General features: G+C 42.1%; 1 protein-coding gene across 4 annotated transcripts in view; it reads right to left on the bottom strand.

The window, feature by feature from the left end:
- Window positions 1-7,277: 7,277 nt before the first annotated feature.
- Window positions 7,278-18,221, bottom strand: part of LOC126480699 (protein O-mannosyl-transferase 2) — a 195,894-nt gene continuing 184,950 nt past the window's right edge. For all 4 annotated transcript variants that reach the window (XM_050103940.1, XM_050103941.1, XM_050103942.1 and 1 more), the window contains one exon: window positions 7,278-7,819. In XM_050103940.1, coding sequence (XP_049959897.1) covers window positions 7,714-7,819 — 106 coding nt within the window. In that variant the 3' untranslated portion in view covers window positions 7,278-7,713. The remainder of the gene's footprint in view (window positions 7,820-18,221) is intronic.

Raw genomic sequence — 18,221 nt, 5'->3', positions numbered from 1 at the left:
CAGTACCCATGGCAGTATAACAGATTTCTTTGTAGATTTGGCCTCTGAAAATTAAATGATTGAGGGCCAGAATGCAGTTGGCTAGAAGGACCATGAAAGAGGTGGTGGGTCTGGTATCAGGAGAACATTGGGAAAGGCCATGGGCAAGGAGGATGTTGGTGTATAAGGATGCTGCATCCACAGTGACCGACCTGGAGTCTGGTGATAATTGCAAAGAAATCATTTAAAAGCATTGAAGGAAGTCAGCAGTGTCTCGAATGTAGGATGGGAGGTTACAGCCAATAGTTTGGAGGTGTTGGTCAAAAAAGCCAAAGGATCATTCTGTGGGAGCATTGCACCCAACCCCAACGGGTTGACCAGTAGTGAGTACTGTGGGGTTGGGGTTGTGAAGCTTAGGGAGTAGGTAAAAGGTTGGAATGCAGGGGGCTGCTAGTGTGAGGAGGGAGATAGAGCTAGGTGTCAGGTTTTGGGATGGACCTAAGGCATTGAGGAGCTGCTTGGCATCATGTCGGACTTCTGACATGGGATCATGCCTGTAAGGCTTGTATGTAGAGGTGTCAAAAAGTTGGTGGAGATACAGAGTGACATAGTCATTACCATTGTGGTGGAGCCTTTGTATGTGGGAAGGATGGAAAAGTTTAGGGAAGGATGGTAAAGTTTAGAGAGGTTTTCAGGTTACTGCATGTTCCACAGGAGTGATATTGGACTCACTGGGGAGGGATTTTTGGGAAGGAAGACGATGCTAGGTTAGAAGTGAAAGGTGAGGAGAGTCACTGTTGGAGGCAGGTTGTAACTCTTTTAAACAAGGTTCTGTGTGGAGTTTAAGTTGGCTGTAGGCAATGGTGTGGGTGGCGAAAAATGTATCTACTGTAGAGAATGAATAAGTGAAAGAAGGTTCTTTACAAGTCCAGCAGTGCTGACTTTAGATTTATGAAGTACCACAATTGCTACAGGGTCATAGTTTTGGTGGAAGGATTGACAACTGTGTTGCAGGATGGATGTTCAGGAAAAGCATGTTTAATGAAGGTTGGAAGAAGTTTATGAGGGTGTGGAAGGCAGAGTAAGTCAGCAAGGCATGGTCAGGGAGCTATGCATGGTTGACAGGGAGGCTGGGTGACAGTGGCAGGCTCTTATATGGCCGTAGGTAAGCCCGTGCAGGCATAAGACAGTAGGTGAGTCCAGCATTGCTCCTATGAAACATACAGCTATTGATAATCTTGAAACCAATCCAGACCTTATCATCCTTCTTGCAGACTATGCGGCTGAGTGTCTCTGCCAACTTTGACATCTCTGCACACAAAACTTATGGCCATCATCCCATCCCAGAAGTCCAACAGGACCTCCAGCAGCTTCTCAAGACCTTAGGTCCATGCCTGAAACTGACTCCCTCTCCTTCCTCACATCTCCACCTTTTAACTACTCCCCAATACTCAAGAAAGTAAATAGGAGTAACCCATTGAATTACAGACACATATCACTGACCTCAATTTGCAGTAGGATTTTGGAACATATACTGTACTCGAACATTATGAATCACCTTGAAGAAAATGATTTATTGATACATAACCAACATGGATTCAGAAAATATTGTTCTTGTGCAACGCAGCTAGCTCTTTATTCCCATGAAGTAATGAGTGCTGTCAACAAAGGATCTCAGATCGATTCCATATTCCTAGATTTCCAGAAGGCTTTTGATACTATTCCTCACAGGCGATTATTAATCAAATTGCGTGCATAAGGAGTATCATCTCAGTTGTGTGACTGGATTTGTGATTTCCTCTCGGAGAGGTCACAGTTCATAGTGATAGATGGTAAATCATGGAGTAGAACAGAAGTGATGTCTGGCGTTCCGCAAGGTAGTGTCATAGGCCCTCTGCTGTTTCTGATTTACATAAATGATCTAGGTGATAATCTAAGCAGCTCCCTTAGATTGTTTGCAGATGACGCTGTAATTTACCGTCTAGTAAAACAATCAGAAGATCAGTTCCAATTACAAAATGATCTAGAGAGAATTTCTCACTAAACCAAGAAAAGTGTGAGGTCATCCATATGGGTACTAAAAGAAATCCAACAAATTTTGGGTATACGATAAATCGCACAAATCTGAGGGCTGCCAATTCAATTAAATACCCAGGAATTACAATTACGAGCAACTTAAATTGGAAAGACCACATAGATAATATTGTGGGGAGGGCAAAACAAAGACTGCACTTCATTGGCAGAACACTTAGAAGATGCGACAAACCCACTAAACAGACAGCCTACATTACACTTGTCCGTCCTCTGCTGGAATATTGCTGCGCGGCGTGGGATCCTTACCAGGTAGGATTGACGGAGGACCTCAAAAAAGTGCAAAGAAGGGCAGCTTGTTTCGTGTTATAGGGGTGAGAGTGTCGCTGATATGAAACGTGAGTTGCGGTGACAGTCACTGAAACAAAGGCGGTTTTCTTTGCGCCGAGATCTATTTATGAAATTTCAATCATCAACTTTCACTTCTGAATGCGAAAATGTTTTGTTGACACCCACCTACGTAGGGAGAAATGATCATCATAATAAAATAAAAGAAATCGAAACTCAAACAGAAAGATTTAGGTTTTCCTTTTTCCCACGTGCCATTCGAGAGTGGAATGGTAGAGACGTAGTATGAAAATGGTTCGATGAACCCTCTGCCAGGCAGTTAAGTGTGAATTGTGGAGTAACCATGTATATGTAGAAGTAGATGTAGATACTTGACAAACCCTATCCCACATATCTTGCTACTGATCACCCCATTGTGGCTGGGCACAATGCTCCCACAGAACAAACCTCTGCCCCTATTGACCAACATCTACCAACTGTTATCTGTAACCTCCATTCTACATTCATGATACTACTGGCTTGCTTCACTGCCTTTCTGTGGATCCTATCCCCTTACTGCCAGACACCTAACTGATCACTGTGGATGCAACATCCTTGCACACCAACATCCTCCATGCCCATTGCCTTGTGGCTATGGAACACTATCTTTCCCAATTTCTTTCTGATACCAAACCACAGCCTCTTTCCTAATCCTCCTCGCCAACCAAATCCTGGCCCACAATTATTTACTCTCAAGGGCCAAATCTAGTAGCAAATCAGTGACACTGCCATGGGTATGCACATAGCACCATCCTAAGCCAACTTACTTATGCATCATCTGGAGTATCCTTCCTATCCAGGGAACACCTAAGACCCCTGGCCTCGTTCAGTGTCATGAATGATATTTTCATGATCTGGACTCTTGGCAGGGAAAATCTTTGGTCTTTTTTCCATAACGTCAGCACCTACTCAAGTCAACCAGCCAACTCCTTAGGTGTTGATCCCCACTTCTCCAATAGCAGCAAAAAGACATCTCTTCATATCAACCATACCAAACCCAAAATATTCTGATAATCTTACCAGGGCTTTTCTCACAGACAATATCCCATCCAGCTCATCCATAGACAACTCTCTCATGCCATCTGCTCCTCTGATCCCCCATTATAACTTGGCTTCGAAGAGCTCAATCACATCCTCCACCAGGACTTCCGCTATCTCATGTTGTGCTCTGAGATGAGGGATGACCTACCCAAAATGCTATCTATCTCCCCCAAAAGTAGTGTTCTGCTGCCCACCCAACCTGCAGAATATCCCTATCCATCCCTATTCCAGTCCTACTACCAATCCTGTGTCCCATGGGTTGTTCCCTAATGGGCAGCCCAGGTGCAAGGCCTGTCCCAAACACCAACCCACCGCCTCGTACTGTAGTCCATTCACAGTCATTTCCTAGCCAAAAGAGCAGAACTGCATGTGAGAGCAGTCAAGTTATATATCAACTATGCTGCAATTATTGTACAGCCACTATGTAGGAATGACGAGTTACCAAATGTTTACTTGAATGAATGGCCACTGCCAAACTGTCACACACCGCAAACTTGACTACCCAGTTGCTGAACATGCTGCAGATGACAATGTAAATTAACTCAACAGCTGCTTCACTATGAGGGCCATTTGGATATTTCATTCCACCATGAGTTTCTCTGAACCATGCAAATGGGAATTATCTCTCGAACTCATTCTGCACTCTCACAATCTCCCGAGCCTAAACCTCTGCTAACCTGTTCCCACTGCCTCACCTGATGTTTTCCCTCCTCTTTTCTGATCATACCACTCCTACTCCATCCAGATAATGTACTGTCTTCTCTCATCACTCTTCCTTACTGCCCCCCTCCCTCCCATCCTCTCTCTCCCTCCCTCTCCCCCTTTTCCACCTCCTTCCATTTCTTTTTCCCCTCACTGTCTCCTTCTTCATCTATACTCTCTTCTTCTTTTCCCTCTTTCCCTCTCCCTTCACCTACTCTCCTTCTCTATGTCTCTCTTAAATGCTCTACCCTCTGAAGTCCTTTCATCTTGTTCTGCAGCTGCTGAATCAATTGTCAAAGGACCTGCCTCGCTCTATGCCATTCTACCCTCCTTGCCTTGTCCATCTTTCTCTACCCCCTCCCCTACCACTGTCAGCCCAGGCAACAGTTTTCAATAATTGATAGTCAATAATCAGTCTTGCAGTGTCTGTGGGAGTGTGCGTTTGGCTGACTGTGTGGTTGTGTGTGTTAATGTGTGTGTTTTTACTAGAAAAACAGCAAGAGTTTGAAGGCTAGCATGAATAATGTTTTCTGTTATAGGTTTCTATGCTCCACAGATCAGTCTTCTATAGTTGGGTGGTTATCTTTCCCTTATTTTATGTATTGTTCCAGACTAGAATTTCTATTATTGTTGTGCTTCATTATTTGTTAGTAATGAACTTCCTTTTTATTATTTCAATTTTAAGTGCTCTTGTGTCTCTACAACAAAGTGATGTATTTAACTCTGATTGTTGTTATTCTACCTTACAAAACAGATTTCAGGAAATAGTATTCTTTCAGTGGGGACATGACTGTTATCTGTAACTTTGATGTTTCATAACAACAGGCAAGGTCTTCACCTTCCCTATTCCATGCACATTATTAATAAACTCATATTAACAGGTTATACAATCAAATGTTTTTTATTAATGAACGAGCTTAGCTTGCCATGCATTTCTGTGACTCAATCTGGTTAAATGGAAAAGAAGCAAAAGAGGAAGCACATGTTTCCAGTATGTATGGGAATTTGATATAACTCTCATCTTCTTCTATCCCTGTCTCTGTCCATTTCCTTCTCCCCCCCTCCTTCCCCCTCCCCCTGTCCATCACCTGCTGTCCCTCTCTGTGCCCACCTTCTCCTCCCCCATTTCTCTCCATTTCCTCCTGCCCTTATCACTATTCGTCTCTTCCTTTCCACTCTCTATATTCATTTCCTCTACCCCTCTGTCCTTTCCTCCCTCCCCCCACCCCGTACCCTCTGCCCATCTCCCCCCCCCCTCCCCCACCATCTGACCTTCTTTTTATTTTGTTACTGCAAATTCAGATTACAGTAGTAGTGTTCTAATCATAAACTGATAAACCATAAATTCTACTTTCCTGTTTTCTGTGAAAACCACCTGCAAAGAAGAAAACAAAACATTACATTGTTGTGTTTATAATTTATGTTTAAAAATGTATGTGTAATGAGAAAGAACATATATTGGAGAAACAATTTGTCTAACAGTTTAAATGCTTCACTATTTTAATTAAAACTGGCTGTGACAAAGGAAATAAAACTCCACATTTTTACAGCAGAGCATTTTCTTTCTCGCAATAGGTTTTAACAGAAAAACTTTTACATTAGTGTTTAAAAAAAAAAATTTAGTCCATACATGATTGAATGTTTAATAGAGTATCATTCAAAATTTGAAGTAAATTCATCACGAACACACACAGTAAACTCTTGATTATCCGTGGGCAGATTATCTGTTTTGCAGATTATAAGTGGCCATCTTTTTCCTTTTTCTTTGCAGCTGAAATTTTTCTTTAACCTGGGAGTGGTGCAGGTGAGTGATAATCTCACATTACAACACAAGAATAGTAAACAATGTGCTGCTCGAACACTCCAAGCACCTGGCTTGTAATTGGTTCATAAGCTAGTGCAGAACAATGGGTGAAAAGTTAAAAACATGTTGTGTTACGGATACAGCAGAAACTAGAAATAATATATAAACTCAAAGAAGGTAGTACTGGTGTGCAAAATCTACCATTGATTTACAATATAAGTGAACTAGGATTTCCAATACTTGAAAAAAACAGAGATAAAATAATTAAATTTTGTAGCAGTCCAGACTCATCTAAAAGATTTTAAAAGGGGAAGACTAAAAAAATGTGTACATACACAAACTGGATAAAGCTATGTTGGAATGTTTTCGACAGAAAAAAGCAAAGGGCATGCAAGTATCTGGCCCAACATGCACCAAACAGGCTCAGTTTTTCCTTAAAACCTTGGGAATTGGAGGAGATTTTAATGCATCTTCTGGCTACTTAACAAGATTTAAACAGTCTCATGGCATCTGGGAGATTGCTGTCCAAGGAGAAAAGTTAAATGTGGATAATAAAGCGCATACTATGATGATTAAAGTAAATTTATTATAAACATTAGTTGATTGATTTTAATTAAGAGTGTGTGATTAATTTTTGTTTTTGAAAACCCTGATACGTTACTGTGTACTTTAAGTGCGAATTATCTTCGGAATTTGATAATCTGAGATTTTCATGTTCCCAATTACTGCAGTTAATCAAGAATCTACAGTGTGTGTGTGTGTGTGTGTGTGTGTGTGTGTGTGTGTGTGTGTGTGTGCGCGCGCGCGCGTGTGCGTGCGTGTGTGTGTGTGAGCCTTTAGCGTGGGTTCGATCCTTGCTACCATCCCATACCCAGTTTCTGTATTGCTCTCCTGTTTGGTGTCGGGAAACCAAACAGAGAACATATTTTGTGACACTATCTCTGGTGGCTGTTTGTATTTGTATCCACATTCTCACTAGTAAGCACACACACACTTGACTGCTATTCTGGCCACTTCATTCTGGTCAGAGCAATCACAGACAGTGGTCATGTGTGAGTGTGTGAAGTGTACTTGGTTGTGTGAATGTGTGGGTGTTTTTTTCTTTTTCTGAAGGAGGCTTTGGTCAAAAGCTTAGTGTGTAACAGTCTTTTCATTGTGCTGTCTGCAACTCAGTGTGTCGTCTTTATGGCGAGTAGCAATCTACCAATATAACTGTTAATATTCCAACCTGAACTTTCCATTATTTACTTCTGTAAACAAGGTTTATAATCAGTAAGTAACACAGTCAAGTGAAAAAGATAGTATAAAAATATATTTAACAACATACATATTAATAATACAAATGAAAGCACATCTGTTTAAGTGACCAAGCAGAACAATAAGACAAAAACAAGAGTAAATAAACATAGGGGAGTATTAGATGATATAATATCGCATTTAACAAATGTAAGTAGCTTCACCGCATTTTTACATTGTCTCCGTGTCCGCTAAGCAATGACTACATCATTTAAATTATTGTATCAATCTGAAGGACGGAACAAAATAAGTAAACATACAGAGTAAGGGTACATAATTAAATATAAATACTCTGCAAACATGAAAGGTTCAGTCTCACAAGCAGTCATAGTAAATTTGCTTGAATCATGTTTTATTGCAAGAATTCTGGGAAGTCTCCAAAATAATTTAATAGACTGCAGCCAGCAGAATTAGTTTCAGTCTTCTTCTTATGTTCCCTGGCATTTTCTTTTCACAGGCTGCTTTTCTCTTCACTAAAATTCCCAAGATTCAAGCCATTTCAGACCATACATTGTGCTATTAGGGTCCGATGCTGATGGTCCAGACATACCATATGCCAGCGGCGAAAACAGGTAAAAACTGAAAGAAGATACATTTTAAATTTTTGTCAGTTTATAGCCATGTGAGGTCACTATTTTACACTTATTAGTAAAGACCAAGAATATTAGTAAGATATTATGTCCACAGCACTTTACAAAAAACTCCCTTGTTTTCAAGAGGTAACCCTATATATAGGTTGTAAAGTAATAATGGAAATTCCTGGATGGAAAAAGACATAAAATAAGGGACAGGAAACATCAGTGTGAATACTATTTTCTGTTCTACATCTATACTCTGCAAATGACCATGAGGTGCATGGCAGAGGGTACGTTCCATTGTACCATTTATTAGGGTTCATTTCTGTTCCATTCACGTATGGAGCATGGGAAGAATGATTGATTGAATGCCTCTGTGCATGTAGTAGTTATTCTAATCTTATCTTCATGATCCCTATGTGAGTGATACGTAGGTGGTTGTAGTGTATTCCTAGATTAATCATTTGAAGCTGGTTCTTGAAATTTATTAATAGATTTTCTTAGGACAGTTTACATCTATCTGACAGAGGTCAGCTGTTAACATTTGAAGTTTGGATTTAACAGTGAACTGTCTAATTTCAAGTTCCAGCAAGGGCTACCTTGATTCAATCCATATACTACATCTTTTAGTCTTTTAAAATGAGTATCTTTGAATGTCTTCAATACTGGGTCTACTTCTGACCTTCAACATAAATTTCTTCATGTAATTCCCCTTGTAAGAAAGCCATGACAATATCTATGGGTCAATACCAAAATCATAATTAGCAGCTAGAGCTGATAAATGCCTTAGTGAGTTATACATCCATATTATGAAAAGAACAGATTGCTACTCACTGTAAAGATGACATGTTGTGTTGCAGACAGGCATGACAAAAAGGCTGTTACATATAATCTTTCAGCCAAGCCTCCTCCAGAAAAGAAAAATGCACATACATTCACACAAGCGAGCACACCTCACTTACAAATGACCACTATCTACAGTGGCCAGAATTCATTTTGGCCGGAGCAGCCAGAAATAATGGTTATGTGTTTGTGAGGTGTGCTTGCTTGTGTAAATGTCTGTGCTTTCTTTTCTCTTCTGAAGAAGGCTTTGGCCAAAAACTTAAATGTAACAGCTTTTTCATCATACCTGTCTACAACTAAATGTGTCATCTTTATGGTGAGCAGCAATCAATCCTTCAGTAATATTGTTGATATTCTAACCTAGACTTTCCATTGTTTAATGAGTTACACCCTATCATTGGTGCATATGTTTCCTCGCAGTCTAGACCTTGCTTTTGAACACAATCTTTTATTACTATTTGTGCTTTATATCATACAACGCTGCCTTTAAAACCTTTCTTAGTTTCAAAGACCTATTTCACATTTACTGGCTTGAAGGTACTGCTTCATGGTAATTTATTCCCTCATAAAGTGTACTGTAAATAATACACTGCAGGTCAAAGGGAACAATAATGTACATATTACAATACCAGACAGAAAAATGACATTCATTACTCCACATTAAGATTGTCTTTAGCACAAAAAGAGGTGCACAATGCCGCAACCAAAATTTTTAATAACTTACCCCAGGACCTAAAATGTCTGACATATAGCAAAGTAAAATTTGAAAACACACTAAAAAAGTTTCTCCTTGACAACTTCTCCTATTCTGTAGAAGAATTTCTATTACTGTAATGTGTGACAGAGGTGGGTACAAATTACTAACTCACACCTGTAGATTAAAGATCAGCATGTAGCCATATAAAAAATCATGGTCTGATGAGTACAGTATGTAAAATGACTCATTCCACATCATTACGATGTATTCATGGAACATGAAACTATCTAACTATCTAACATTGCAAACACTGAACTATCAATGAAAGATACTTATGCCTTCAGCAGTATTACACATCATCTCCATTTACAATAGCTCTTTCTCCAAAACTATCCATTTCACATCACATTACCACCAAAACTGTCCATTTACAACTAGTCTCCCACAAAAACTGTACACAATGGAGAAGAAAAATGAAATGATCCTATGGCATTGTTGGCCGGGAGGCCCCATGTGGGGAAGTTAGGCCGCCGTATTGCAAGTCCTTTTTTTAGTTGACGCCACTTTGGCGACTTGCGAGTCAATGATGATGAAGAACACCCAGTCATCACGAGGCAGAGATAATCCCTGACCCCGCCGGGAATTGAACCTGGGACCCCGGGCGCGGGAAGCGTGAACGCTACCGCAAGACATGCTCCCTGCTGCCGTTGGATAAGCAGCTGCCAGCAGCAAGTTGTATATTCCTGGCTCACTTATTTGTTACATAGTTTCATATAGGAGGTGTAAGTTCAAGTTTTAGTTACTGAAATCGTAAATTCAGGCAGATTGTAGCGCAGTCATTAGGCATTTGTACAGGTTAGTTCATACATTCTTTGCGTGTTTCCCTTGCGTTATCTAGGCGCGGACTCGTGTTTCACTAACTGTTGTTCAACATCGTTTAGAACGGACAGGGACTGTGGTTGCTGTGTTGGATGAGGGCTGAGTTGGCATCCCTTTGCTCACAGCTGCAGGCGGCACTGACTTCGGTCGCGCAGCTTGCGGCTGTTGCCAATGGGCACCACTGTGGGGAGCCGGACTTGGGTATCACGGGGATGTCAATCTCGTCCCGTCTGTCCCCAGATCAGTCTGCCGCTGTGGTTGCCCTGGTTGCTGTCCGCAGTGAGGCTGAGCCCTCGCCTGTGGTTGATTGGGAGGTCGTTCCAAGGCATGGCAGGCAGCGAAAGACGTCCCCGGAGGCTGATCAGAAAGCCTCCCCGGTGTGTCTGGCAAACAGGTTTCAGGTACTGTCTCTGGCTGAGCCAGATGCAGCTGCTTGCCCTGTTTCAGAGGATGATTCTCAGCCTTCAAGGTCCAGGCAATCACAGAGGGTGGGCTTATTGGTAGTTGGGAGCTCCAATGTTAGGCACGTAATGGGTCCCCTTAGGGATATGGCGGCTAAGGAGGGGAAGAAATCCAGTGTGCACTCCGTGTGCATTCCAGGTGGAGTCATTCCTGATGTGGAAAGGGTCCTTCCGGATGCCATGAAGAGCACAGGGTGCAGCCAGCTGCAGGTGGTGGCACATGTCGGCACTAATGACGTGTGTCGCTTTGGATCTGAGGAAATTCTCTCTGGATTCCAGCGGCTATCTGATTTGGTGAAGGCTGCCAGTCTTGCTTACGAGATGAAGGCAGAGCTCACCATCTGCAGCATCGTTGACAGAACCGACTGCGGACCTTTGGTGCAGAGCCGAGTGGAGGGTCTGAATCAGAGGCTCAGACGGTTTTGCGACCGTGTTGGCTGCAGATTCCTTGACTTGCGGCATAGGGTGGTTGGGTTTCGGGTTCCACTGAATAGGTCAGGAGTTCACTACACTGAGCTGGCGGCTACACGGGTAGCGGAGGCTGTGTGGTGTGGACTGGGCAGTTTTTTAGGTTAGAAGGCCTCGGGAAAGTACGGGGTGGGCTGCAATCTCAAAGCGTGCATGGCAAATACAGGACGTGCTTGGATCAAGGAACACTCGGAATTGTAGTTGTAAATTGTTGTAGTTGTGCTGGGAAAGTCCCTGAGCTTCAAGCGCTAATAGAAAGCACAGAAGCTGAAATTGTTATAGGTACACAAAGCTGGCTAAAGCCAGAAATAAGTTCTGCAGAAATTTTTACGAAGTCTCAGACGGTGTTCAGGAAAGATAGATTAGGCAGAATTGGTGGTGGAGCGTTTGTGTCGGTCAGTAGTGGTTTATCTTGTAGTGAAGTCAAAGTAGATACTCCGTACGAATTGGTATGGGTGGAGGTTATACTTAATAGCCGAACTAAGTTAATAATTGGCTCCTTCTACCGACCCCCAGACTCCGATGATATAGTTGCTGAACAGTTCAGAGAAAATTTGAGTCTCGTAACAAATAAATACCCCGCTCATACGGTTATAGTTGGTGGGGACTTCAGCCTTCCCTTGATATGTTGGCAAAAGTACTTGTTCAAAACTGGTGGTAGGCAGAAAACATCTTCCGAGATTGTCCTAAATGCTTTCTCCGAAAATTATTTCGAGCAGTTAGTCCACGAACCCACGCAAATTGTAAATGGTTGTGAAAACACACTTGACCTCTTAGCCACAAACAATCCAGAGCTAATAGAGAGCATCATGACTGATACAGGGATTAGTGATCACAAGGTCGTTGTAGCTAGGCTCAATACCGTTTCTTCCAAATCCACCAGAAACAAACGCAAAATAATTTTATTTAAAAAAGCGGATAAAGTGCCACTAGAAGCCTTCCTAAGAGACAATCTCCATTCCTTCCGAACTGACTGTGCAAATGTAGACGAGATGTGGCTCAAATTCAAAGATATAGTAGCAACAGCAACTGAGAGATTCACACCTCATAAATTGGTAAAAGATGGAACTGATCCCCCATGGTACACAAAACAGGTCTGAACGCTGTTGCAGAGGCAACGGAAAAAGCATGCGAAGTTCAGAAGAACGCGAAATCCCAAAGATTGGCTAAAATTTACAGACACGCGAAATTTGGCATGGACTTCAATGCGAGATGCCTTTAACAGGTTCCACAACGAAACATTGTCTCGAAATTTGGTAGAAAATCCGAAGAAATTCTGGTTGTATGTAAAGTACACAAGCGGCAAGATGTAGTCAATACCTTCGCTGCGCAGTGCCGATGGTACTGTTACCGACGACTGTGCCACTAAAGTGGAGTTATTGAACGCAGTTTTCCGAAATTCCTTCACCAGGGAAGACGAATGTTATATTCCAGAATTTGAAACACGAACAGCTGCTAGCATGAGTTTCTTAAAAGTAGATACCTTAGGGGTTGCGAAGCAACTCAAATCGCTTGATATGGGCAAGTCTTCAGGTCCAGATTGTATACCGATTAGGATCCTTTCAGATTACGCTGATACAATAGCTCCCTACTTAGCAATCATATACAACTGCTCGCTCACCGATAGATCTGCACCTACAGATTAGAAAATTGCGCAGGTCGCACCAGTGTTTAAGAAGGGTAGTAGGAGTAATCCATCGAACTACAGACCTCTATCATTGACGTTGGTTTGCAGTAGGGTTTTGGAGCATATACTGTATTCAAACATTATGAATCACCTCGAAGGGAATGATCAATTGATACGTAATCAGCATGGTTTCAGAAAACATCATTCTTGTGCAACGCAGCTAGCTCTTTACTCGCACGAAGTAACGGCCGCTATCGACAGGGGATCTCAAGTTGATTCCGCATTTCTAGATTTCCGGAAAGCCTTTGACACCATTCCTCACAAGCGACTTCTAATCAAGCTGCGGGCCTATGGGGAATTGTCTGAGTTGTGCGACTGGATTCGTGATTTCCTGCCAGGAAGGTCGCAAATCGTAGTAATAGACGGCAAATCATCGAGTAAAACTGAAGTGATATCAGGTGTTCCCCAGGGAAGCGTCCTGGGACCTCTGCTGTTCCTGATCTATATAAATTATCTGGGTGACAATCTGAGCAGTTCTCTTAGGTTGTTCGCAGATGATGCTGTAATTTACCGTCTAGTAAGGTCATCCGAAGACCAGTATCAGTTGCAAAGCGATTTAGAAAAGATTGCTGTATGGTGTGGCAGGTGGCAGTTGACGCTAAATAACGAAAAGTGTGAGGTGATCCACATGAGTTCCAAAAGAAATCCGTTGGAATTCGATTACTCAATAAACAGTATAATTCTCAAGGCTGTCAATACAACTAAGTACCTGGGTGTAAAAATTACAAACAACTTCTGTTGGAAAGACCACATATATAATATTGTGGGGAAGGCGAGCCAAAGGTTGCGTTTCATTGGCAGGACACTTAGAAGATGCAACAAGTCCACTAAAGAGACAGCTTACACTACACTCGTTCGTCCTCTGTTAGAATATTGCTGCGCGGTGTGGCATCCTTACCAGGTGGGATTGATGGAGGACATCGAAAGGGTGCAAAAAAGGGCAGCTTGTTTTGTATTATCACATAATATGGGAGAGAGTGTGGCAGATATGATACGCGAGTTGGGATGGAAGTCATTAAAGCAAAGACGTTTTTCGGCGCGGCGAAATCTATTTACGAAATTTCAGTCACCAACTTTCTCTTCCGAATGCAAAAATATTTTCTTGAGCCCATCCTACACAGGTAGGAATGATCAACAAAATAAAATAAGAGAAATCAGAGCTCGAACAGAAAGGTTTAGGTGTTCGTTTTTCCCGCGCGCTGTTCGGGAGTGGAATGGTAGGGAGATAGTATGATTGTGGTTCGATGAACCCTCTGCCAAGCACTTATATACAATACAATACAATAAATGTGAATTCCCGTGTGAGGTTGATAGATCCTCCATCGGGCGCCTCCCCAGGTGGCGGATAGGGGAAAGCCTCCCAGATATGGGTGGCACCGAGGAAATCAAATACTCGGGGCGGACCAAAACTATCACATCCTCGAGGATAAGTACCCGGAGTAAAAACCGGCGAAACGAAGAATACTAACACAAAAGCCCAGACACGTCTGTGTGGTAACCACTGGTACTCTGGCCAGCGTCTGTCACCAATGGTGCTGCTGATACGAGCTCCAGGAACTGAAAATCCCTGGTTCTACCAAACTGGCGCAAGCCAGACGAATTACAAGCATAATGGCAAGTACACCTAAAAACAACATTACCCCAGGTGGACGATCCACCCGTCGTAAGACGGCAACCAGGCGCTCGGATTCTGGGGGACCTGGAGATGTACTAAAGGGCGAGTCGGAGCGCTCTGACAAACTACCCAAGAAAACACACACATACTTTGGCACCTTCAACATACAGACACTAATACAAACGGGAAAATTACACAATCTAACAACGGAACTCACCAGTCAAAAGATCTCGATCCTAGCACTACAAGAAACAAGATACACGGATTCAGACACAATAGACTACGGAAACTACAGATTCTTCAAGAGTGGAACCAACAGGAAAATCGGCAAAGGAGGAGCACTCCTCGGCATGGCCTTCGCAGTAAACAAAAACATCCTAGACTCAGTAAAAGAAGTCAACGCGATCAACAACAGGCTCATGACCATGCGAATCAAACACGCCAACAAGAACTACACCCTCATCAACGTACATGCCCCCACGAACGCAGACAACAAGGACAAACCAGAAGAAACAGACAAATTCTGGGACAAACTCGAAACCACCCTGGCAAAAATACCCCAAGACAACGCGAAAATTCTACTAGGCGATTTCAACGCACAAATCGGCAGAGAAAAACGCTACAGAAAAACAGTAGGAAATTTCCCTGCACACAAATTCACCAACAAAAGCGGCACCAGACTGATCGAACTCTGCCAGCAAAACAACCTCAAAATCATGTCAACCTCCCTGATGAAAAAGCCCAAGAAACAAAAGACGTGGCGATCACCAGTCCACTGACTAGGCGAATTCCAGATAGATCACGTGGCAATCTCCTATGAATACCAGAAAGAAATCCACGACGTCCAAGTGAGAAAAGGCGCCAACATAGATTCGGACCACTACCTAACAAGAATCAAAATCAAACTCACACCAAGAAGACAACACAAAAAGAAATTGACCTCACCGAAATTTGATACAAGAAAGATCAGAGAATCGAACATCACAGAACACTGGGAAAAACAAGAGACGAAAGATTGGACCAGCTTTAAACAAAAAATTGTGAACACAGCCAAAGAACTGATCTCGCTGACTAGAAAACCCAGGCACCCTTGGTGGAACACTACCTGCAAAATCGCCCTACAAAATCGAAGAACAGCTTTCACAAACTACAGCAACAAAACACAAGAAACACAGGACAACTTCTATGAAATTCGAAGACAAACATCGAAAACAATAAGACAAGAGAAACGCAAATACATAAACGATCAGCGATACTCACCACAGAACCTCTGCTTCAGAAAAGAAGACGGAAAACTGGCACTTACCAACAAAGAAAACTGTGAAGAGCTCGCGAAGTACTTTTCAAAATTACTAAATTGCCCGGAACCTAACTCAACCTTCGAACCCCGAGAACCGGCCAACGCACCGGAAGACTCACCATCACCAACAAAAGAAGAAATCCTCCACTGCATAAAGAAACTGAAAAACAACAAGGCAGCCGGTGAAGACGGAATAACGGCAGAACTGCTGAAGAACCTAGGACCAAACTCGCTAAACGAAATCACACAAATCATACAGAACACCTGGACAACCGAAATCATACCTAACGACTGGAAGACCGCACTCATTCACCCGCTACACAAGAAAGGTGACAGGACAGACACAAACAATTATAGAGGAATTTCCCTGCTACCGGTCATCTACAAAATTCTATCAACCTGCCTTCTCACCAGAACGCAAGGACAATTGGAACCCGCCATCTCGGAATACCAAGCGGGTTTCAGACCCAACAGAGCCTGCCCCGAACAAATCTTCAACCTGAAATCAATCATAAAATCCCACATGACAAGCCCCAAAAAAATCATCTGCACTTTCGTCGACTTCAAAAAGGCTTACGACTCGATCGACAGAAAGTCCCTCATCCAAATCCTCAGAGAAAAAGGCCTAGACCAAAAGACCCGAAGACTAATCGAACAGACACTAACCAATACAAAATCCAAAGTCAAATTCATGGGCGAAATCTCGGACCCCTTTGAAATCCACACTGGCCTAAGACTATCCCCGCTATTGTTCAACATCGTCCTGGACAAAGTAATGAGCGAATGGAAAGCTGAAGTCAGGAGACAAAACACCTGGAGACCAGTCACATTAGGAAGGAAAGGACTGGAAATTCCTTACCTAGCATTCACAGACGACCTAGCGATACTGACCTATGACCCAACATCAGCAAAAACACAGATCGAAATCCTGAAAGAATGCGCCGAAAAAGTCGGCCTACAAATCTCTTTTGAAAAAACCCAAGTCCTAACAAGAGAAGGCGACGACATCACAACCAAGTACGGCAAAATTAAAGGGGTCACACACTTCAGATACCTAGGCAAAATCATCGAACCGACCAGAACAGAGAAACTGGCTTACGAAGACAGACAACAGAAGACACGGAAATCACTAGGCATGGTACGAAACGTCTACAACAAACAATGCATTTCCAGAAACACCAAGATCAGACACTATAACACAGTGATCAAACCCGCCGTACTGTGTGCCAGCGAAACACTAGCACTCAACAGGAAAATCAAAATTGAAGAAATCAAAAAAGAAGAACGCAAAATCATGAGGAAAATTTTAGGAGGAAGACCCACACCAGATGGCTACAGACTACAAAAGAACTCAACAGTAGAAGCATATTCGAACATCGAGAACGATATGAGAAAAAGGCGCCTTAAATTCTACGGACATTTAGATAGACTCCCTGAAACAAGACTCACCAAGAAAATTCTAGAACACATCAAGACACTTAAAGCCTCGACACCCTGGATGGAAGGAGTCCGAAAAGACCTACAAGCAATTGGCCCCACAAACACCACAGACAGAAGCACCTTCTGAAAACACATAGACAATTGGGAAGTAAAGTCAGAAGCGCTAAAACAGCGGACCAAACAAGAATGGTCTGAGGAGAGAAAAGAGGCCCTCTCCAAGAGAATGAAGGAGTACTGGAAGGACAAGAAGAACAAGCCTTCAAAGTCATAAGCTTAACGATTTCCTTTTAGGGAAAATTCGCCAACAATAAATAAATAAATGTGAATTGCAGAGTAATCATGTAGATGTAGATGTAGAAGACCACAAGCTGCGGACTAATGGAGAAGAACAAATATATAATACAAAAATCAAAGATTACAACTTTGCCAATAATAATTGCTGAACATCTTTGAAGCAATTAATAAAAATGGATTTACAGAAATGTAAATAAAATGCTTCAAAATTAATTAAAGTAAATATTTAAACATGAAGCAACTATTGTTTTTTATAAATATGTGTGTATATCAAGTTACTTACATCAAACTATGGATATCACTACCAACTAGTATTGTAATTTTCTTATTGTGTCATTGACTTGTTTGCATTACACAATGACAAACGACTGGAGTAAGTTGATTGTCTAGATTGATCAGTAATGAAGGCATACAGCTTCTTTGGCTTTGCAATTCTACACAGCTCTTGTATTAGCTCTCTTCGCTGTCATTGCTCATTATCATTATTTCACTTTCTGGACTTGATTCTTCATTGCAGCTAATCTCAGGTTCAGGTTCTTTCTTCTAGTTCAGGCCTGTTACATCATTCTGTTTCCTTTCCATGAATGGGATGAACAATTAACTTGGTTCCTATGAGTCAGTTTCTTCTTTAAATTGATTGGAAGTCCTTCACCAAAAATAACATTCCTCGCTTTTATGATTACCTGGCAGTTTGGTTCAAAAAGACTGTATGCTTTTGATTC

The sequence above is a fragment of the Schistocerca serialis genome, chromosome 5 (genome assembly GCF_023864345.2).
Source record: "Schistocerca serialis cubense isolate TAMUIC-IGC-003099 chromosome 5, iqSchSeri2.2, whole genome shotgun sequence".
Lineage (NCBI taxonomy): Eukaryota > Metazoa > Arthropoda > Insecta > Orthoptera > Acrididae > Schistocerca > Schistocerca serialis.
This window is presented reverse-complemented; position numbering and strand designations above follow the sequence as displayed.